Source organism: Paramormyrops kingsleyae, chromosome 24 (assembly GCF_048594095.1).
Source record: "Paramormyrops kingsleyae isolate MSU_618 chromosome 24, PKINGS_0.4, whole genome shotgun sequence".
NCBI lineage: Eukaryota > Metazoa > Chordata > Actinopteri > Osteoglossiformes > Mormyridae > Paramormyrops > Paramormyrops kingsleyae.
Window position 1 is genome coordinate 9135164 of NC_132820.1, and position 23605 is coordinate 9158768.

Genomic DNA, 23605 nt, shown 5'->3' on the forward strand with positions numbered 1-23605 from the left:
GACAGCGGTTTAATCGATAAAACACTCTCAAACATTTCTAAATCGGGCCCCGACAGCGCCGTCTGTACGTTGACTTCACGAGCTTCGAGGGACATTTGTGGTTTTCTTAATCTTAAGGGAAATACTGCGGCATAATATTTTTTTTTCTTATAGACGGAAAGCTGAGAAATGTCTCAATATTAAATCTCGATTTAAATTGAACGACATTAATCTGAACGACACCCAAAAACCGGGCGCCCAGCGAGCGCCGATCGGTGCCATTTTAACGGCCGCTTCCAGCTGCCAGTCTCGTTCTGGCGTCGCCGCAAGCCCTGGCGGGGTGAATGCGCCTGCGCACTGGCGCCGCCTGTCCGATTAATGTTTAATGGAAATGGCTGCCTTTCTCATCTAAACCTCTCAGCAACAGGAAAAAATAATAAGACACCCCGACATCATTCAGCGTCTACGCTTTTTTTTACTCCTTGTTTTTCTTAAGATACACAGAACCAACCATAAGTCATCTATGGCTTGCGATCCACCTGAAAAAATGAGACCACTTTAGGATCTGATGGATGGGAAATCTGTCATTTTTGCAGTTAACCGTTCACATTCCGTGATCTGCAGACAAATCGAGGTACAGTAATTCGCTGTTTTTAATGACCTGTATCTGGCTTGCGTCGACTATAATCGATATGATTGTGGAAGAGCTATTGTTGCTTATATGAACGCTTTCCATGTGCGAGATTAATGCGTCTGTTTTCTACATATCCCAAAAACAAAGACCCCATTTGTTCATTTTACAGTCGCTATGTTTATAAGCAGACAATTATTTTGAATAAGAAGTCTATCAAAATCGGGGGTGCAGCGACGATATTGAAACGAAAAAAACATACTGAACGCAGGGGGTCGAATATCCGTTTTTTTATTCGTGATTTAGACAGAAAACACACCAGCTAGCTGGCTAGCTATCCGTCTACAGTAATACCCCTTAGCTAGCTTACCACTCCTTTATATGTATTTACGAAAACTGGTTTGGCATGCATTGCACGTTGGGCATTTAACGATGGCAGTAGCAGCAATTTCCGTTGATTTATTTTAACTTTCACCATCACTGCAAAAGTTCTTGGTCTGAACGTACTTACCTTTCACTGCCCCGGTAAGAAAGCTAGAGGTCTACACCATGTTTAAAATCGATGTATAGCTTAATCGATCCACTAGGGACTGCCTCACCTTTGTTTAATGTCGTTTTGTTTTTACTGTTTATTAACTGATATTTTAAAATACTATTTATAAAATATATTGAATGTACCCCCCCCCAATATATTAATATTATTACGTGGTACTAATTCGACTACCCAGTTCCCCCAGTTTATTCATGTTCGAAGACAATGATAATTAAAAATACTATGAGAAATATGAATGTGATTAAAAAAAATCTTCATGGACCAAAATGTTAATCTTCACATCGCTCTTCAGTAAGTAATATTCTAGCAGATCCTCATCATTTAGTGGTAAAACTGGTGAAATCATTTAAATGCAGGTAATATTCTACTGGTTGCTAGGGATGTTTACTCTAGTTATTTATCATGTATATAAAGGCATTACAATGCAAACAAGCTAAGGTGAATTGGTATGGGTGTAGGTATTTATTGCTTAGGTAAGGTAAACACACCTTTATTCATACCTTTATACCAGAGAACAAATTGTTAGATTGTTCTTACTTGCATACAGTATATTGTATGACCGTCTGTGACTCTGTCACTCTCCACCTTACGTTTAGTCCCGCAGAATGAAACATGCGACATTGTTTTGTTTCTTAGTAATGTTTTGCATCCTTCAGCAGAAGATGATGCACCAGGTTGCCAATAACAACGACTACTGCATGAGCGGCAGGCCCTCCTGCCTGGCCGAAGATGGACGCCACCCCGCCAGCCACTTTGACCTGTGCAACCCGCAGCCCAACAAGTTCTACCCACCCCCTCCACAGCCGCCGCTGCAGATGTCCCTGCCCCCCTTGCCCCCACCGCCTCAGAACGCCCTCAAATCCATGCCGTGCCAGAGGCAGGACATCCGGGGCGAGGTTCTCCCCCAGCAACAGCAGCAGCAACAGGCCCTGGGGGTCAAAAACGGAGAGAAGCCCGAAGACTCCAAGAGGAAGAAAGGGCAGGGGAGGTCCGGCAGAAGAGGCCGGCCGTCGGGGACCACGAAATCTGCTGGGTACAGGACCAGCACCGGGCGACCGCTGGGCACCACCAAGGCGGCGGGGTTTAAAACGAGTCCAGGAAGACCCCTAGGTACCACTAAGGCCGCAGGCTATAAGGTGAGCCCCGGAAGGCCCCCGGGCAGCATCAAAGCCCTCTCTCGGCTCACCAAGCTGGGCTACGGTGGTGCTTGCAGCGCAGCCTCCTTCCCCTACAACGTCATGCAGAAAACGGGCCTGTGTGAAACTGGCAGCAAAGAGAAGGAGGCCAACGAGTAAAAGCCCCTCCCCCTCGTAATCACCGCACGGCCTGCCAGGACCTGAGATCTGAGCACATGTTCTGCGTACTGTGGATATGCAGATACCCACGATTTGGGGGGAGTGACCCTTTCATTGGCATGCACCTCTGCTGTGTCTGCCTCAATCGAATCCTTTTTTCATAAGAAAATATATATATATATATATAAATATATATACACTCAGTGACGAAAAAGTTAAGCATCCAGACACAGTGGTGGAAATGAAATGAATTTGCACGTGGTGAAAGGGTCATGTGACTGTATTTCAATGATTACAATATCAGATCAAACGAACAACAGAGTTGGCAGTATGGGCACATCGCTGGTCCCATGTCAGTAGGGTGTGGCACCCCCCCGGGCCTGGGTACATGCGGTGATACGGTGTGGAAGGGAGTCGTACAGCCGTTGTAACCTCTTCTACGGCAAGTCGGCCCACGGCTGTTGTAACTGGCCCTCGAGATCCTGCAGATTGGCACTGGGTGTGAGTTGACGTCCGAGCTGATCCCACACAAGTTTGATTAGGGAAAGATTGAGGGACTTGGCTGGCCACAGGAAGACCGCAACATGATGCAGGCAGTCCATAGACACGTGTCGTGTGTGGACGGGCGTTATCTAGTTGAAAGACTATACCAGGGTGCTGTCTCAGGAGGGGTAAGACATGCAGACGCAGGATGTCACTGACGTAGCGCTGTGCCGTCAGGGTCCCCCGAATCACTACCTGAGATGACCTGAAGTCACATCCTATGTCTCTCCACACCATTGGCAGGATTGGTCCTCTCCCCTCGGCGCCACCATACATGCACACGACAGTCATCCGTGGTAATGCAGAACCGCGATTCATCGCTGAGCATGGTACGACGTCATGTGTCATCAGCCCATGCCTCCCAGTTACGGCACCAGTCAAAACACAGCCAACTCTGTGCTGGTGTTAATGCCAGTCTATGCATGGGACGGTGAACCCGTAGTCCGGCTGATGCCAGCCATCGAGACACGGATGGCATGGGGTTCTGTAATGCTTTGGCGCAAAATACGGCGATCCTCCCTTGGTGTGATCTTGGTGACCGGAACCTTCACGACGTGTGTGGGTGGCCTCACCTGCCTGTTGGTTCCAACATCGGGCGACTGTGACATGTGCATGCCCCCCAGGCCGGGCAATTGCACGATACGACCACCCGGCCTCATGCAAATCCAAAATGCGACCCCTGTCAAACTCTATCAAGTGTTGGGTGTGCTGTCTAACGCGTCTACTGGACATTCTGTGTGTCTGCTAACTAGACATGCCAGCTTCTTGCAAATCGAATCATTTCCATACCCATCGCTGGTCTGCACGTGTACCAAATTACATCCAAATCGGACCATTACTTCTGGGTGCTTAATTTTTTTTTGTCACTGGGTATACATAATATATATTGTGTGTAAAACAAATGGTATAACTGCTGGTTCACATGACAATGTTTGTTCACCACAAGACTTCTATGATATAAATATTCTTCATAAGATACAGAAGAAATTTTTTCCTTAGTTATCAAACAGCAGCTTTCTTTTTGCTGTATTTAATCTGAATTAACGTTCAGCTGCATGCTAAAATGAATCGGCTTTAAAACATATATTTTACTGAATTTGGGTGACGCAGAAAGAGCTCCGCAGCCATGTGAAGTCTTACAAAGTCAGCCGGCGGTGGATTCTGACGCTGCGGTGTTAGTGGGTTCAGCCACTGTCAGGACAGTTTAAAGTAGGGAAGTCAAACGTGCTTTCTGATTGGCCATACATGTCACATGTGGTATTCCCAGAAAATGACATGTCAGAATAGCAGCAGTCTTCGGATATACTTAATCATTTTACTCGTGGGAAAAAAGTTTATGCAATAAACCAATGAATAATTAAAGGAGAGATTGGGCTTGAGAAAAATGAGATATTACACCTGAAAAATACATGGAATGTTGTTACTAAGAAGTAGATGTGTCCTTACGTCAGGAGTCCAGCCTAACTGAGAAGAATGAAGAACAGTTGACCATGCCATTGAGTACAATGTCTTTATATTAAAATCACTGTATACAAAAATATCAATTATTATATACGTCATTTTTCCAAACCCAGGTTTTTATCTTGTGACTGTTTATGGAAGTCATACCTGTTAAGGAGCAGTTCATGGATGTAAGTAGTTTTATACGGTTTAAAGGCCACGGTACAGATCTAAAAGGTGCTACAAAATGTACATGCGTTTGTTATGGAAGTTGGTTATTTTAATATTAAGACGAGTCAAATTTTACACTTGAATGTGGACCAAACCCCCTTCCGGAAACATGCAAGCACGACATGGCCGGTTTTTACCTTTGGAGTCTTTGATAATTACTGTATTTGATGTTTTTTCCCAGGATATTTGCCAAAAATATTTTTTCTCTCAAATTCCATCCTTAAATATGTAGAAAAGAAGAAAAAAAACAACGATACTTGCCTTCGTTAGTGTGTCCCTGCCCAGACACAATCCTGTAATATTATTCAAGGTTTCCACAAATCACACTGCTGTTTTTTTAAACTGTATCTCAGTGACAGACAATCAGCCAGTTGAACCGTTTTACAAGCTGCGTACCAGATCTTAATTACAGAGACATTAATATACTCACAGCTTCTAAGAGCATCTCTTGAGCCCAGTTGAAATAATCACAATGTTGGCTACCTTTACTGTCAGTCACCAATGCTGAGATTATTTTAGTCATTAGTTGAGTTACTGTTGATAGAGTTTGTTGGATTGTTCCTGTTAGTGTGGATGGGAATATTTCAGTGTTTTTGTGATATTTTTGTAATATACTCCTTCTCGGTGTTCTGTGAAATTAACCTACAGCTTTGCTGAGCATGTATCGTAAGTTGGGGGCCGAAATTGTAATGTCGTTATGAACCACAGAAAGTTTAAGGTGGAGTTATCTTACCTGCCGTAAGCTGTAGGTTTAATTGTCAGTTGTTTGAATTAACGGACACTGTGTGACAGTCCTGTGACATATTTGAATTTTCTGTCTGGGTTTTACTGTGTTTTGTTTCACGTCCTGATTTTTTTGTGTTAAAATGATAAGTATTGATATTAGTATTATAACTATGTGAGAGCTTTGCAGGTCAGTTGGGCCTCACCTCAGACAACATGATCTCTTGTTGGTTTAGCCTGTAGAAACGATGACTGTGTAAAAAGACTCTGTTTTCCAATCTTAAACGTGGAAAGTATCACGAAGCGAGATTTTTTATCAAACGATGTACCTAAAATCTTTGCATGCATACTTCTTTTGACATGCTGTTTTTGTTATAGGCTATATTTTCCTTAACCAAAGAAACTGACGTAATCTGCCTCTTAAACTTCACAAATACATTGCTTTCCTTTTCAGAGGTTTCCGCCAGTTTGCCTGGTTTGTGAAATTAAGTCAGTACTGTGGGTGAACACGAGGCTGTGTTTAGGGACGTGGGAGTCGTGGTGGAATAAATGTCATCGACTTGCACGCCTGAAGGCACCTTACTGGCATAGGTGGATAACCTGAATTGCTTTAGTGAAAAAACATAGTACCTAACCGAGCAAATAATTTTGGTCAGACTTATGTTGTCAAGGACTACGGGATGAGTTTTTTCATTGTTTGAAAACTGATTTATAGAACTCTTTGAGTTGCAGGTAACATTTGCTGGTGTGTCAGGTTTAAATCAGACACAAATTAAAGTGTATTCCACATCCTGCTGAAGTCCAGCCCTTGACGACTGTAGGGTGACACCTCTAGTACACATATATATATATAACAATGTAAAACTGTTCACATCTATGTTGCTTTACATAAAGCATATATGCTTTAGCTGTATAATGTAATGTTTTTCCCGTTTACATTTGTAAAGCCAGAAAACAAAACGTATGCCAGTTTTGGCTCTTTTATGTCCTCTGTTTTCAGTTGAGGCATGAGTTAACAGTGCAATGTTGTCAGGTAATCCTGAGCACCTCCAAATAACAAGAATTATGTGGTAAACAGAAGACGGAGTGACTCAACTCAGTCCAGATCATTGACCACTACTTCTTCCCCCTCATCGTACACTTCTGTGCTAACTTAAATGCCTTTTTGTGGTGCCTATATGTAAACCTGTTTGTTTGACATCATGTTTATGACACGTATATCCATGTGACATTATATTGACATAACCACGTACCTTCTTGCTATGACAGAGGGGCTCTGTCGTTTTCTTGACATAGTGAATACAATGTTTCTTTTATATTTATTTCGTTCACTAGAATATTTCTTTGTTAATGTGGAATATTGAAGATGTTTTTTTTTGTGTGTGTGTGTGTGTACTTTGTTAGTTGGTGCTCCTTCTACCACTTTTACGTTTGACGTGCACTTTCTATGCTAGCACTCTGAGGATTACAATTCTGTTTGTGTGTGTAAGGTTTGCGCCAAAAGGGCAGAATCTTTGTCGGAGACCTCTATACACACCGAAAAGACTGGCAGGCTGAGGATTGCAGTGTGAATACTCTGACAACTCTGACTTCAGCTTTAAACTGAATGTTGAGGTTGAGGGTCGTTGAGGGAATTGTGATGTCATCTGGAACCAAGATGACCTCATAAGGGGCTATGAGCAGAGCAGCCAACAACCCTAATTGAAAAGAGGGGAAAGAACATGATGAGATAATCGTGTGCTTGTCATTTGGTCATAAATGTGTCAAGGTTGGCTTGTTACTACTGTCCATAATATACCAGGCTTGATTTTGTCTTCAAGAAGCTGAATTTCATGTCCGTTCTGCAGATCTGGAATTATAATAGTATAAAACCTTACAGCTGAACCTTTTATAAAAATTATGAATATGGTTTTCCTCGCCACAGAAACCAGTTTTTAATTTCATAGTTCCATTGTCATTAAAGATTAATTCCACAGATCATACTGTACCTATCTAAAACAGGAAAAAAATGTATTTTATTTTCAGTTCTTTTCTGCATGATCGTCCAGTGTGGTGTGTTGTATAATAAACATTATTTCATAAATACTGTTAATCCTACTTCTAAATTAGCATGCATAATAACCATGTGTGTTGAAGACCAGCCAGTGATCAATACAATAAATAAATGTTGCTTAATACAACTGTGCTGCTGATCGACATTAGGTCATTGATTACACTCACCAGAAAATTAGAACTAACGCCGCATACATGCATCATTTGTTTTTGGCCAGTAATACAGGAACTCTGCCTAGCAGACCGCAACCTGGAACTAATTAAGTAACCAAAGAGAATTGGTTTATCCAGATCCTGATTGACAGTGATTGATAGTCACCACTAGTGTGGGTTCGTAGTCTTTAGTTTATGCTCCAGTAAGTAGTGGGGGTTCGGTCTGCGAATCGTTAAGAAATACCGTACGGTTAACCACCCAAAATTAAAGTATTACTATTGTTATCCCCAACACTAACAACTTATGCAGTTAGTAATACATTATGCTCACTGAAATGAGCATTTTAAATTCACCGCAAATGAATTTGTTAAATTATAATACATGTTTTTGATACACGTGAAATTTTATACAACTTCACCTGCATTTCTAGAGGGAAGGTGCACACAACGAATAAAAGACGTAACTGCTTATGAGGTTTTCCTAGGCCTACATTTCGACACATTGCAGTGCACCGTGTGACGCTGTGCTGTAATAACTCCCACTAAATCGGAAGTCGTTCACTGTCGCCCAGCGATTTATATCCATGCTGTTTAACCAGTGCTTGCAGAGTTCATCTGTAAAATAGGCTGAGATGAGACTCGTGCGGCGCCCAAGGAGTTAATAAGCTGCGCCCGGCGCTGAAAGCCTTCCCCCGGAAACAGTCGCCGCGGACGGACACTCCGCTTTAGCGAGTGCGGATGGTGGCAGACATGAGCTCCTGATGTGTTAAGGTCGCCGTTTTGTGTAAATCAAACAGGCTGCGGCCATGCGGCTGACATCGATAATGATGGACGTCCTGTGCACCGTATATGTGACTCTGTCCGCCATCAGACAGGGAGCGGTGCTGACCGCAGCCGGTAAGATATGGCATGTCAGGCGACTAGCAGAGCATCGGTGAAATACTGTTTAACGTTTAACGTTATTTACCACCCAGTATATTCTCGGGACATATCTAATAGCACAGATATTTGGGTTTGCTGCAGAATTGGTGTGCATGGCATGCATGCAGTTGTATAAGGTATACAGCTACAAAACTGGTATTGATTCTTGTGTAAGGTCGGGTTTTAACTGACGCAATGACGGTCAGCGCGGTAGTCACAGCTTTCATTTGAATATTAGGTAATAAATACTGATTAAAAACTGTGTTATAGCCGGAGGTGATGCTTAAAAATGCACCGTCTTGGTGAAGGCCGAGACAGCCACCAACCGTATACGTACAGACCGAGCTCAGACGTGCAAGCAGGTCGCTGTCAACAGAAGATTAGTATTTGTAATAAAAGTTACAAATCTAGTCATCTATAAATACCAGTCACATATCAAAAATAAATTATATAATTTGTTCCAGTGCTGCCGTATATTCTGTATTGTATTTACTCTAATTTTAATGAGTATGACTTACGAATTCTGTGCAGCCGGCATACGTAGGTTACTTAATAATAATAATAATAATAATAATAATAATAATAATAATGACACTTTATTGATCCACGTGGGAAAATTCTCTTTTCGCCTACCCCTGGAACGGGGGGGGGGGGTGTTGTTAATGGCCTTTCTCAGAGGCCCAGAGACGTGACTATTCTATTCTACCGAGACGGAGTACGAGAATAATGAATACCAGCGGTCACCTTATGAAATACAGTTAAGCTATTTTCATGAAGGTGATTGCACAATATATTGGACGTTTCCTGATTAGTGTCCTTTTATACTGATTGGGCTTGATAACGCAAGTGAAATGTTTTCTCCTTGGATTGCAGTACTTTGTTCTGTCTGAAAGATAACTAACATAGCCTTGCATGCTAACTTAACGTCTTTGTTTTTATTTTACAAATGCCCCAAATGAAATTAACTTGGTTAAAACATTTTTACCAGATGTGTAACTACTTAATAGATAGATATGGACCCTGGGTATCTCGCAGTAGGTTGGTGTGCGTAGTCATGTCGTTGGCAGGACCTGGAGCGATGCTACTGAGTTTGGAGTCAAAGACGTGCTTTTGTAGCTGAGAATATTTCTCTCTTTTCTGTCACAGAGGTTAGTGAGCCAAAGGAGTTAAAAATTCTGGAGGACGTTTACAAGGGGGTCAGCTTGGAGGACAGCCCCGAGTTTGTGGAACGTGAGGATCCAGAGCTGCAGCCGAAGTGGAGCTTCAAGACTGCAGAGATTGCAGACGCCGTGCTGGGCACGGAGGTGTCCGTCGACCCGGCTGGACTGGAGTCCCTCATTCCCAGAAGCGTCAAGGATATGCAGGCCGGATTCTCCACAGCATCAGGGGATCTGGCAGACGGGAACGGCCCCGAAGAGATGGAACCGGTTACCCTGGGGATGGTCCACGTGGACATCATGGCCAGCGAGGAACAGAACTCCACAGACGCGCCAAAGCAGCACAAAGTCAACTGTCACAAGATAAACGTCACTGACAACGATAGTCTGGCTGTGCAGATCCTAAATGCATCACAGGTACTCCAACGTGAAATGGCTGTTATCTATGATTCCTGCCCCTAGTCTTGGTTGGATGCAGTTTTCGTGCAGGTATTTGGGCTCTATTAATACCACCAGCAACATCTCTACTAATACAAACAGCAAAATGGTTTCTGAGTTGCATTCTGGGTAATATATTATTCTGGTCATGCATTTCGCCACTCTAGTAGGGCAAAAATCCCCACACTCCCTTGCTCTTGCGGACCAGGGTTGGCTTATGTTGTGAAGCCGGATTTGAGTGGGGGAAGTTGGGGGATTGAGTTTGTCACTGCGGTATGGTGTGTCACCCATACAGGATCTGATGGAATTCCTGAACGCTAACAGCACAGAATGCTCTCTGGTCTTATTCTACACCACCTGGTGCCAGTTCTCGGCTAGCCTGGCTCCCCACTTCAACGCACTGCCTCGAGTCTTTCCCGGCATGCGCTTTCTGGCCCTGGATGCATCTCAGCACAGCAGGTTGGTTCATTAGGGACCCATCTGGCAGGACCCCTGTCTGTCATCAAAACCTATTTTTAAATAACCAGATCACAGAAGCTGAATACACTTACTTGTCATTAATACTCTCTATCTCTACCTCTTAAAAATATCTAAAGCACGCACTTGGTTAATCTGCTTTTATCAGCAGGTATTTACTTTTCTTGAGATATTAATAATCTCCCTTAAGCCTCTGTGCGACACGTCATTTTCTTTCTGTTTTTTTTCTTTCTGTTTTTTTTAGTCTTTCCACGAGGTTTGGAACAGTAGCTGTCCCAAACATCCTTCTGTTTCAAGGGGTTAAACCGATGGCCAGGTTCAACCAGACGGAAAGGACCCTGGAAACTTTAACGGCATTTATAGCAAACCAGACGGGTGTGTATTTGCCTCTAACGTTTTAGTCTAAAGTTTTATTTAGTTCCGTCCGTTTATTACATTTCCAACTGTAAAGAGATACACCACCGAGGAAACACATCAAGTTCCTTTTATTAAGTAGCCTACCAGACGATATTTATATATACTAATAAATATTACATTGCATTTTCCTTCAGTCTTCCGTTAATGACATTTCCGTTTCATATGAGACTTGAATTGGAATTATTTTGCGTTCTAATCGCTGTCCTGCTTGTGAGATTGGAAAACGTGATTATTAAACCTTCAGGTAAACTCAACGCATCCTTCTTTACGTGTCGCCTGCAGGTTTCGAGATAGTTCCAGGCCAGAATGTGACGGAGGAGGATCGTTGGGGGCCGCTGCCCAGCGTCCCCGTCAAAGGCGTCGATTGGCTGCTCGTGTTTTCAGTCACGTTTATATTTGGGTTTACGCTTTACGCGATACTGCGGACGGACAGCATCCGGAGGCTCATCCCAGGGCAGGAGCATGAACATCAGGACTAAGGAGGAGTCTGCCCCGGCAGAGAGGCTGTGACGCTGCTGTATGAGTCATTGCAAGGTGAATAAAGTTAAGAAAAAAAGCAATTTTATATTTAATATTAACTCAGTCCTTGTTACAGAGCTGTTTTATTCGCTGGTTTCCGATTGTGCTTAATATTTACAATAAATAATTTGATTGATAATTCCTGTGCCAATTGCCTTGAAACGCATTTCCAGATATGGATCCAAATTGAATGAGGATGTTGCTGATATTGGGGTGGGTACAATTCCATAATTTAAATGCAGGACACCCCCCCCCCCGGATCCTATGCCCAAGTCCGGGAAATGTGCATCACAGATGTTTTCCAGTTCAGTCAGATTCTTGATTTGCCTAAAACCAGTTGTTAATTGAATTCTATTAGGTCATTGTGAAATCGCTTTTACATGCTATATTGTATGCTTATGCATTGTAATTGTAGCGAGCGTTAATCATTACAAATAGTGAAGTTGTTAATCTAAGGACTGTCGTAATGGTTATTATTATTATTATTTTATTATTACTATTATTTATTGTTTTTACTGGTTCATCCATTTAAAAAATGTATGCACCTTAAGTTGTACAAATATAGCCTACAGAAAAACGTAATTATGACTATATTAGGCTACCACGTCATATATAACCAATATTTATGATTGGTCGAAAGAGTGAGAAAGTGAAATAATCCATAACTAAAATGTGATTCACAGTGGATTTAACACCAAGGCCTATTCGAGAACTCGGGGTCCTGTGGCGTGCACACGCGCAAAATCATGGGGAGCGTGTGAATTGCCTTCACTTCCAAACTGGCAAGATCCTTATTACTAATAACCATTGGTGAGAGGATCAAATCAAGTACACATCTATTACATTACTCATAGGTTGGCCTGAAAGTTTATAGGTGAATAAAAACTGTTTATTCTACAGCAATGTATTTTCAGTGCTGGCTTATCCAGTTAAGGCGTTTGTTATTAAACAGTACGTTTTTATCTAATTTTATTTCACCCCCAAAATAAATTTATGGCCTACATTCTCGATGTATATGGTAGTCTCTGGACCACCACAGTTATTAGAATGTTTCTGCTGAAGCCTTAAAATCTTTTTGTCTTCTAGTCTGTCTCTTCTGCTCTTTCTCGCCTGGGTAAAATGGCGTGCCAGCAGTGATGATATATTACCTCCAATAGGGGGCGCAATGCGACAAAGCGTCGAGAAAAAAAAATTGCAACGCGTTATTTGGCCAAAGGTTTTTAGCAGACCTATACGCAGTCCATGCGATAATAAAGTAAAACCACTACAATTAAACATGGCCCCAAAATTATAGTCCGATAAATTTGTGGGCATTCAAATTTTGGTTGGTAGGTTTCAACAAACGTCTACTATTTCTCATTTTATTTAAAACCATGTAACACTCCCGTTATTCATAAAAACCACAGAATAAAAAAAATGCAGAAATACAGTTTTGTCCTGCTGAATTCCAGTGAACAACTTAAAAAGGTAAGGTAATTTACAATCGTTAGACACATCAATGGGGGTACTTTTGGGTAATTTAAGGCTGTTCCTCTGAACTGTGAACTTTTAAAAGGACAGCCAGTGTGATTAAATCTTCAATTACAATTCATCAGTATTTGTTGGGAATATTTGTCATGTACACTGCTTTTGAAAAAAAAAATCGTAATTTCTAAGCAAGCAGTCATGTCTTACGTTTTGTTTATCGCCTTTCGTCATTTTTCCTGAAAATGCAAAATGTTGGCTAAGTGGACCATTAGACACCGAAAAGCACTTGTTCGAGAATAAACAAAGAATAAAAGAATAAATAACTTTCGTGAAACCAGACTGTTCTGGATTTTGTAAAGCGACCAAAGAATGATATGAAAGTTTCATTGTCCGCAAATCCACCATACTGCATAAGCTGTTATTGGAGAACTTCATAATCACCATCTAACTGCCCCAAGAATAAATGACAACAATGTCAAAAAGTGGCATATTTATTTTTCAAACATGGCAGAAAATGGTTGCGGATAATTAGGGTGGGGATCAGTTGAGGAGTTTAGATAAAGTCGGGCAGCATATATGGGAAGACAGGTGTCCAGTCAAGATAGATTCGGCTGTGGGGATCCACCGCTAAGCGGAAGCACTGCAGCAGAGAGCACGGTACCCCCAGTGCGAGAAGCCGCTCAGCAAAGTTTATATCCAGTTTTATCCAGTACTTGGTGCAAGATGGACAGCGACTGCAAACAGCGCAGAGAACCGCCAGGAAGACGGTAAACACACTGACAAGCATTTGATTTAAAGACCTCCAAAATTTCCTCTCCGATATTCCCAGACAGGGTACAGTTAAATCAAGACTCCTAAGTTTATAGTTAACACCCGCATTGCCGCGTTTCTCAGTGTCAGCCACGCCGCGTTACTCTGAGTGTGCAGTGATTGGGACTTGTCAGACGTGTCATTTATCCGTCTCCGCTGCAGAAATACCAGCTTGCCCGCGGACGTTTGATTTGAGCTGCGGTTTGATTTGTAGAGAGCAGCGGAGATGCAGCGGGTTGTGGAAACTGCTGGAAAACAGCGCGGCTCTGCGGAAAGGACTACCTCCCCCCCCCCCTCACCTGCCACTCCGATGATTGGATGCAGGTGCAAGCTGGTTTCTGATCTCTGCGAGTTGGCATAGGTGTAGAAAACCACTCCTGCGGTCGTTGCAATCATGGCCCATTCAGAAAACCAGTCTGAAGCCAATATTATTTTGCGATTTGATTTTTGTAAATAAATGTGCATCGTTTGCACACGACCTAAAAATTAGTACTGCTGCATCATTTAGAAAAATATGTTCAGTTTCTGTAATTTCTGATTCTCATTCAATACAACGGGTATATAGGCTATATCCCAACCCTTAAACCTTATATTATTTAAAAACCTCAAGTTTGAATATTTCACATGTAAAATTATCATGAATAGGTAGCCCAAACCACCTTTATTAAGTCAGTCGAAATTTAATTCTGATCAGAAAGGGAGAAGTCTGATGCGGAAATTTTTAATTGTCTGATAACCGTACCTTGTCATACCGATTTGTAATTTGTATTTTTCTTCTAGATTTACCAGATGTAAACTGCAGAATCTCAAGGGCACTTAGCGGACATCCTTTAATCCAGTGGTTAGTTGTTTTAGCCCCTAACATACTCTGTTTTTACACTTCCATGTGTTTGAAGTTGAGGGCTGGGCCCTGACCCCCACCATCTGCTGCGCGCGCAGTAAAACTCTTCTCTTACCCGCTTTCTTGTCAAACCAGATTACGTGGAGAGAGACCAGAGACCCGCGTGGCGACCATTGGGATTTCAATCTGAATGATCTCTTTCACAAACAATCACATTCGCCAAAACTTTTCATCTCCTTCAGAAACCACCAGCTAACAATCTCGTCATCCTCCCCGGCTTGAAATTCGGTTCGTGTCTCGCAGTAATGGGGACAAAACCACGTTGTTCCAATTTGAGATTCTGGCCGTTTTCTTCTTTTATATTTCACATTTTCCCCTATTTGGGGGCAGTTTGTACGGCTCTTCTCAAGGGGAATTGAGATGAAGACTGACATGCTGGACAATTTCCATTCGCTACTTATCTCCAAAGTGATGGACTCTGAGAAACTAGATCCTACTCCGTTTATAATGAGAGTCACAAATCCCCAGAAAAAGAAGACACGGTCCTATTGGGCAGTTAGCTTTTACCAAGTGCTGTACGAAACTAAAATTATATGTGAGGTTGAATTTCATACACCGACGCCAAACGAAGAATCAGCAAAAAATATATATATTTGCATTTGATTTTTTTCACGAGAACAAATTGAATGCTGTTAGTAGAAATCTTACTTCACTGACATCCAGGCAGTAGTAAATTATATACGAGAAGTGGAGAATGCGTCCTAATTTTAGCCTTTGAAGTATTTTTAATTTTGACACTGATACGTATAGAATACCAAAATTCTTCACTTGGACCAACGCTTGCATAATCATACCCAACTCTGTCCATTTTATTTTTTTGTGTTCTGCCTCACAGCTGAAACCTGAATTGTGCAGATCCTCGGGACATCTTGAGATTTTTATAAATAATTTTCCCCCTTTCTCTCATGAAACAGAATATTTAATTATGTGATTAGCTCTACATTACTATGGACGTATAGAAAACAGGCGTGCATAGCAAATGTTTTAAGCAACCAAAAATTAAATAACGGAAATATACAAGATTCGCAAATGCAAAATAAGGTTACAATGCAACATCCCACATTTGTGGTTTAAAACACAGACGGCAGTTAACTGGTAGTTGCTAAACAACCAAAGAATTAGAGATAACCTATTTGCTTTAGATCGGCAGACGTTCAAAGTTCACAAAGTCCCTGTCTCCAAGGGCAGCCAGCACGAAAAGGTTAAATCGTCTGACGATTCAGGGCATAGCGAGACCAATCCGCTCGTTTTTCTCATACTGTGATGCAACTGTTTAGATGTCAGCCAAGAGTATCTTGTTTTTAAATTAAAAAAAAAAAAAAAAAAATCTTCAGCAAAATGGAACTCTTCTATCCCGTGCATTCTAGCTGTCGTAACTCATTTTTATTAATTTTCTTCTTTGTTTCTCATACATATGGGGAACCTTCCAGTCGGTTCACTTTCCCTGCAGATTCTTTCACCCCGAAACGGACTTCCTACATGAAGTGCAGGTATTATGTCATTGATTGCCAGTTGTCAAGGGAGCGCTGGAGAGTCTGCAAAGCGCAGGGCTTTCAGCACCAGCGGATGCTCTGTGTTAACTGGGAGAGCGCGGTTTCAAATCTAGTTAACTCAGCTGACAAATCCCCGGCTGCTTCTTAAAATTGTGTTTCTGGCAGATGTAAACAAAGTTTTGCCGTTGTTTTTGCAGAATATGTAGCAGGGAAATATTTTGTCTAACATGTTTATACATCATAAAACCGGAGCCCCATTCTCTAAATTCTTTGTCACAAATAAACGACGCAACGCTTGCATGCTAGTGGATAGTCCGTACAACGGGGGGATGGCAAATGAATCTGCACGCAGTTAGTCTTGCCCGTATTCTCCGGCTCAAAGCACGGTGGAAAATGTACAAATAACATCCACATATGTTTGAAACTATGAGCTGCATTTCGATTTCACCACAAGGAGATACCGGCGCTCCGACGCAAAGCCACCTCATCCAGCGTTTTAGGACAATCATATGGTAATAACTCAAAACGTTGTTAACGCTGCTCGCAAGGAACGCGCGCGCGCCCGTCCCCGCCTCCATCAGGTGTTTCTGATTATTTCAGATGCGCGTCTGCGTAACGTTTCATCAAATTACTGGCCTTTGACAGGATGTCAGTTACTGCGGCAGGACAAACGCGCCGTGCCGTAGAAGATAAACAAAACGCCACAGAAGAGACGGTCCTTGACCTGTGCAGATTTTTTGTTTTTTTGCTGAAAACGCCCGTTTACTGCGAGGCACCCTTTAAAAGACTGACATGTCCATTTGCGCGGTTAGCAATCAATCTGGTTTAGAGAATTTTAGGCATTCGGCAAACATTTCCATATTTGACGATGGCAATTTTATTGGAAATGCAGGTGCGCTTCATGGAATAAGAATGTCAATTTTTTTTTGTCATATTGGACGGAAAGTGTTTTTAACGAAGTAATTTAGGCTACTGGCTGTTTAATAATTGATATTATTTTTAATGAAGGTTGAGGAAAAGCAGGCTCCAGTCCCAAACTATTGCCAGGGTCAAGTTGCAGGAATATAGCAATTACTTAAATTGATCACAAGATAGTTTCCTTGATAACCAATTAGATCGAGTCGCCGATCCTGTTACATCACGTGGAAAAAAACGGCTATAAATTGGTTACAACATAGTGAGGGCTAAACATAATTTCCTTTCGATGTAATTTTGCTTCATAATGACAGACGGTTGATGGGGCAACAGATATGGGCCCGAAAAGAGCTTATAAACAATAGCGTTTCAGTTGATTTAATTAGACGAGGAAGTATTTAGAGGGTTAATTGAGATTGCAGTTGGAAATTGCTCTGAAATGGCTGGTACTGATTTTTCACAGTGGGTGCGACGCGTGAGGGATTTCACTCTTTGTAGATAATTAAAATAGCCGTAATCACTCCGCGCACGGGGACTGATTGGACTTCTTGCATACCACAGAAATATGAAAAAAAAAAGTTCCTTTAAACAGCAATGTGGCTTTCATTGCGCACTTTGAAGTTATGCATTTTCAGAATTCGTTTGCTTGTGTCATTGGCAGACCTTTGAAACAACAAGCCGTCTTATTTATGAAGACTATACCATGCGTCCCCTCCCATCTCCTCAGATGGTTCTGCCGAACGTTTTCGTTGGGCACGTGGATGCTGGAGGTGCGTGCAGAGATTTGAGAGGCTTCTCTGCACTTCACGTGAAGCTGTAACCTAGTGCATTGGGTGGCGTTATCTTCTCATCGCCCGGACGGGTTCAATATTTACAACATGCTAACTTTTAACGTCAGCGCAAATTTATTGCTCCACTCGAGAAATCAATTTTTAAGAAAACATCCACATGAGCAGCGATATATATGTATATATTGGACACATCTCCCATACAATAGGTGATTTGTTTGCGCACGTGTGTGCAAAAGCTATCTTTGCACGCTCAAAGGTAAATGGTGGAACCCGGGCCCCCAAAATCGAATGTAATATAAAAACTCCAGAAAGGAGCCTTGGTAGATAAGATTTAGAGTCCAAGGATTTCTGCTACTACTTTGATGGACCGACAATACTATGAGACGATTTTGCCATTAATCCACGCAATATTAAAACACAGTAACCCAGACTCTCGACTCCTCTAGTGGGAGATGACTGTTTATAGAGATATTTCTTATCCTCTCTCTTTCTCTCAACATTAGCTATGCTTGGCTGTGAAAGATGGGAGGGAGGAATCTGGCTGAAATTTCTTTCCAATTTTTTTTCATCCACACGTCCTCGTTTTGTTTTGCGTTACAATATGGCTTCTTTTTTTTTTTTTTTTTTTTTTTTTTTTACAAAATTAAAAATAGTAATAAGTGGGATATTTCGTTTTATATACTTGGTTCTAAATTTTACATATTATAATATTACTATAATAAGCTATATTAAGACGATGCCTGAGAACCGTTGTAGTGTTTTACTAGCCTATACTACAATTTGGTGTAAAAGTGTGTAATGTACTATACACATTGATAATTGCGAAAGATATATTTTTAAATCAGAAAATCTGTCCATAAATCGCTTCTAATGAGGGTTACAGTAAAAAAAATCGTTTGTGATGTAATTCTAAACAAACTTTACATATCTCAACAGTTTGGGTCACTTAAACGTGTAACACCAGCGATTCTGGTGGTGTTTAGGTAACACACAATTAATAACGTCGAGTTTCTTAGAGTCACGATAACATGTGTGTTTAAATAATGCCCGCGTGTTTGGTATGTCGCAGTGCAGCAATCATTGTAGTAGCTTTAAATAGCTTCGTTACAAAAATAAAGTGGGACCTGGAATCAATATAAACACAGCACGCGGATCCAGGTTTCTGTGGAGACAGATGACACATACCCGCTCCTGTTTTACAGCAGATACAATAATGCACAGCCTATACTTATACACTAATGACTATATGACTAAAGAATTAAATGTCAAAAATCTATATACGGCGCAGACGGAAGAGGCTGAGCCCAGTCACAGTCAGCAGAGAAATATTTGTTAACACGAAGCAAGTCAGAAAGCCCGTCCGACGATTTTCTTTTTGCGATTCGCCCTGAAAAAAATATCAATATCTGGATCCAAGATTTTAAACTTTATTTAAAACTTTACGACAGAGATGCAGTATGCCAGCACAATAAAATATTGCAGATGCTAAAGAAATCCATTTATTGTGTTTAGACACCAACACTGTTAGGAATATTTTCTTAATTAAAATGTAGGCCTTTTAAAAAATCAATTTGCTTTAACTGGTAAATTTTGAATACTCGCTGAGCCTTAGAAACGCTGGCCAAGCCGGCGAACTTGTGGGATATCGCGTTAAACTTGTGTCTTCGCCGGAGAAATGACGTATAATGTAATCGATGCATTGCCAGTATTATCCAGAAGTCGCTCTTCAAAACCACTTAATCATGATGTCCATCGCGTCAACACCGCCCCTCTTTTCCGCTTTATTAACTGCGTTGTAGATAACCGTAACTAGGTGTAAATAAATCCTAGAGTCTTTGTTTAGCTTCAGGTCGCCGATGAGTTTTCCCCAGCAGTCTACTGCACGGAGTGTTTTAATGAAGGCGTATGAGCAGCCGGGGAATTATTGGAGAAACGGGTAGAACATGTTAGACACCATCGTCCTCGCGCTCTCCTTCATTCCTATGTTCACAAGAGAGTATGAGGCCAGTTCTTCCAGCATCACCCGAGATATGCGCCCACGTCGCACCTTGAGGGTGCCGAGACCGTTTCATTCATGCAGGGAAACAAGGGACGGCATTGGTTACTTAAAATTTTTAGCCCTTAAAACTCTGTCTGTTAGTCAAAATAGCGATTTTTGAGGGGGAAAATTGGTAGGTGCTGATTGGGGCTTTCTTCCAGATTATGAAGAAGGAGGTGTATATCTACCATCTTATGTTTTCACTTGTGTTTGTTTATTTTTGATATTGTTACTCTGGTGATCTCTAAACTGCAGACCTAGAGAACTTGAGAGATCTTGGCTGTGCCGTCCTTAGATTTTCCAGTTTTGTTATGGTAAGCATAAGTCCATTTACTCATCTCTAATTGGCTGCTGACTGTGGACCTGGAAAGATCTGTGACGGAATCTGATTCTGAGCCCTTGGGAAGGATCTCAACGCCTAGTGCCTCAATAACTGTCCAGGTGCCTAAATGGGCAGAAATAACTTGCAATCCACTCCCAGTTGCTCTGGAAGAAATTCTAATTAAAAACTGCACAGCAAGGCTGTTATTTTATAACTCTCACTGGTACAGATGCTTGTGGGACTGGAAAAATACCATCACTGTTGCTGAATTTGTAATATTAATAGAAGCATAAATATGGCTTGGTGGATTATGGAACTTTGCCTGGGGGGTTTGGGAGGTTGTGGGTTCAATGCCCATGGTCACCAGAGTAATTCTATTATTGTTGGGCCCTTAAACAAGGCCCTTGGCTCCAGGGGTGCTGGATGCTGGCTTCCTTAAGAACATGTCCTTGTAACACACAGGCGAATTTTTTTTTGCTAACCTGGTTCCTTTACAGGTAGGCAGCCACGCAGTAAATTTCAGGTTTAAACCCCTCCCCGAAATTAATTTGCTCCCAATGAGGCACTTACGCAGATAGTAAAATGATGGGGTCACCCCTGCCCCTCAGTCTACCCAGAGGGACCCCGTCCCTCTGGTCAGCAATCAACGGAAAGAGACCTAGTTGTAGAGTTGCTAGACCAACCCTGAAATTTATTTCTGGCTACGGGCCTGCTTGCTTGTCTCTTTTCCTCCTGATTGACGCCTGGACCAACCTGCAACAAAACCTAGAAGACCCCAGCCTGGGCTTCAGTCACCTCTTCACCCTTACTACTCTCTCGCTTTCAACATGCACGTTGGCATGATCATCCTGGACATTCATGCCGACTTTTTCATGGGTATCCTCTTCCTCACACTGTTGAAATCCTCAGGCCACACAGGTCGCGTGTAACGCCAAGTTCAATGCCAAGCCCTGCTCGATACTTCTACGCCTACTGCTCGTGACATAGCTGTCAGATGCCGGGTGAATCTCATCAGGCTTCCCTGTACTCAAGCGGATGCCATTTATACCTCGAAATGGCAGGCAGCCAAGCGTCTCCGATGATGAATCCCTGCAGTCGAACCCTTGCCGTCCATATATCACCCCTGCGACACAGCTAGAGTGAAGAAAGGGATTCATCTTTGCCCCGCTCTTTAGATCTCTAGGTGGAAAGATGGTCATTTTTGTGCAGCACCTGTGGTATTATTTCCGGAAAACGCCTATCAGAGTGCGTGGGCGGGCGGAAGGGAGGCCAAGTTGAGTTCCTTTTTGTAATCTCTAACTGAAATATTATTAGCTATAATTTAAGGTGACATTTCAGTACCATTTCAGGAAAATGGCAGTGATAGTGGCTGAGCCAAAATGGATGGATTACAAAAAGGGTTTGCTTTTTGGGTGCTTGTTTTCTTAACAATGGTTAAGCAAATACCCTTGGAAGTTTTTTATATATAGGATCAGATGTAGTTTGCCAGGTTTTGTGAAGCTCATTATTTTCTCTGTTGCATGTCACTGCTTCACAAAGAGGGTTAGGTGCAGTCGTCAGTACTGGACTTTGGGCTCTGACTTAATGAGAGTATCTAGTATGCGTTTCATGCGTATTTTTTTTTTTTCTTTTAATGAAAATAGACTGACATGATTAGTCTTGATGTTTGATCCCTGTTGCGATACTCATTGTTTCTGCTTTTGACCCCTGGGAACGTTTCGCTTGCCCAGTACGCCGCCGGGGCGTCTGAGGACAAGGTGCGGAGTGAGCGCGAGGCGTTTCTGGCCCAGAAGAAGCAGGCCGTCCTCCAGCAGCAGAAGAACAAGATCCGGCAGGTAATACAGAGCCAGATGGGCAAGGGCGATGGGAGGGAGTGCAGCCGATGGGGGTGACGTGTGGCTCAGCAGGTTGGGACTCTGTGACTGTGATCGGAAGGTTGCCAGTTCGAATCCCAGGCTGGCAGAATGATGTCACCGTTGGACCCGTGAGCAAGGCCCTTAACACCCAGTTGCTCTGAGGGTGCTGTGTGCAGTGAACCCCTCCCCCTCAAAGAAAACTTGCTCTCACCTGTATATGTCTGCGTTTCTTTATTCAACCACAGGGAATATCAGCATTCTATTCTTTTGATTTCAGATAATTGCTGTGGTAAATACAGTTTAAAAGCAGCTGTAGAAGACGGGTGTAGATTTGGGTATGGAAAGTAGGGCTATGTCCTTATCCCTACCAACACTTTGTGAATTTCGTGTGTGTTTTGCGGGCGGGGATTTCGGGGCTGATTTGGTCTCTACCAATGCTGCAACCAAACCAACACCCTGAGTTTAAATTAATGAAATGGTAAAAGGTTAATATAAAGGTGTACATACTAAATACATGTTGATGGTAAAAGGTTAATATAAAGTAGTACATACTAAATACATGTTGATGGTAAAAGGTTAATATAAAGGAGTACATACTAAATACATGTTGATGGTAAAAGGTTAATATAAAGTAGTACATACTAAATACATGTTGATGGTAAAAGGTTAATATAAAGTAGTACATACTAAATACATGTTGATGGTAAAAGGTTAATATAAAGGAGTACATACTAAATACATGTTGATGGTAAAAGGTTAATATAAAGTAGTACATACTAAATACATGTTGATGGTAAAAGGTTAATATAAAGGAGTACATACTAAATACATGTTGATGGTAAAAGGTTAATATAAAGGTGTACATACTAAATATATGTTGATGGTAAAAGGTTAATATAAAGGTGTACATACTAAATACATGTTGATGGTAAAAGGTTAATATAAAGTAGTACATACTAAATACATGTTGATGGTAAAAGGTTAATATAAAGGAGTACATACTAAATACATGTTGATGGTAAAAGGTTAATATAAAGGAGTACATACTAAATACATGTTGATGGTAAAAGGTTAATATAAAGGAGTACATACTAAATATATGTTGATTGTAAAAGGTTAATATAAAGGTGTACATACTAAATATATGTTGATGGTAAAAGGTTAATATAAAGGTGTACATACTAAATACATGTTGATGGTAAAAGGTTAATATAAAGGAGTACATACTAAATACATGTTGATGGTAAAAGGTTAATATAAAGGAGTACATACTAAATATATGTTGATGGTAAAAGGTTAATATAAAGGTGTACATACTAAATACATGTTGATGGTAAAAGGTTAATATAAAGGTGTACATACTAAATATATGTTGGACATTTAAGATGTATGTTCTGCTTAAGATCAAGCGATTCAGCAGAAATTTTTCATTACAAACTTTGAGCTAAACCTATATATTTGGTTTCCATATTTATCTACATTT

General features: G+C 41.5%; 2 protein-coding genes across 3 annotated transcripts; both read left to right on the plus strand.

Moving 5' to 3' along the window:
• The first annotated feature begins 325 nt into the window (after positions 1-325).
• Positions 326-7575, plus strand: c24h5orf24 (chromosome 24 C5orf24 homolog). 2 transcript variants are annotated; one of them, XM_023845040.2, is made up of 2 exons: positions 326-613; positions 1820-7575. In XM_023845040.2, the coding sequence occupies exons 1-2, from the start codon at positions 548-550 to the stop codon at positions 2456-2458; spliced, it is 705 nt and encodes a 234-aa protein (XP_023700808.2). In that variant the 5' UTR covers positions 326-547; the 3' UTR covers positions 2459-7575. The 2 variants fall into 2 exon arrangements, with proteins under 2 accessions (XP_023700808.2, XP_023700809.2); XM_023845041.2 differs by having other exon boundaries at positions 1823-7575.
• A 639-nt stretch (positions 7576-8214) lies between these two features.
• txndc15 (thioredoxin domain containing 15) lies at positions 8215-13330 on the plus strand. Its single transcript, XM_023844756.2, has 5 exons — positions 8215-8497; positions 9668-10095; positions 10412-10575; positions 10838-10968; positions 11293-13330. Exons 1-5 carry the CDS (start codon positions 8407-8409, stop codon positions 11487-11489), a joined length of 1011 nt encoding a protein of 336 aa, XP_023700524.1. The 5' UTR covers positions 8215-8406; the 3' UTR covers positions 11490-13330.
• Positions 13331-23605: the final 10275 nt, after the last annotated feature.

Coding starts and splice junctions, on each gene's coding strand:
- c24h5orf24 (XM_023845040.2), top strand. CDS start 548: ATGGATGGGAAATCTGTCATTTTTGCAGTTAACCGTTCACATTCCGTG. Junction 614..1,819: donor TGATCTGCAGACAAATCGAG/GTACAGTAATTC, acceptor TGCATCCTTCAG/CAGAAGATGATGCACCAGGT.
- txndc15 (XM_023844756.2), top strand. CDS start 8,407: ATGCGGCTGACATCGATAATGATGGACGTCCTGTGCACCGTATATGTG. Junction 8,498..9,667: donor AGCGGTGCTGACCGCAGCCG/GTAAGATATGGC, acceptor TTTCTGTCACAG/AGGTTAGTGAGCCAAAGGAG. Junction 10,096..10,411: donor AGATCCTAAATGCATCACAG/GTACTCCAACGT, acceptor TCACCCATACAG/GATCTGATGGAATTCCTGAA.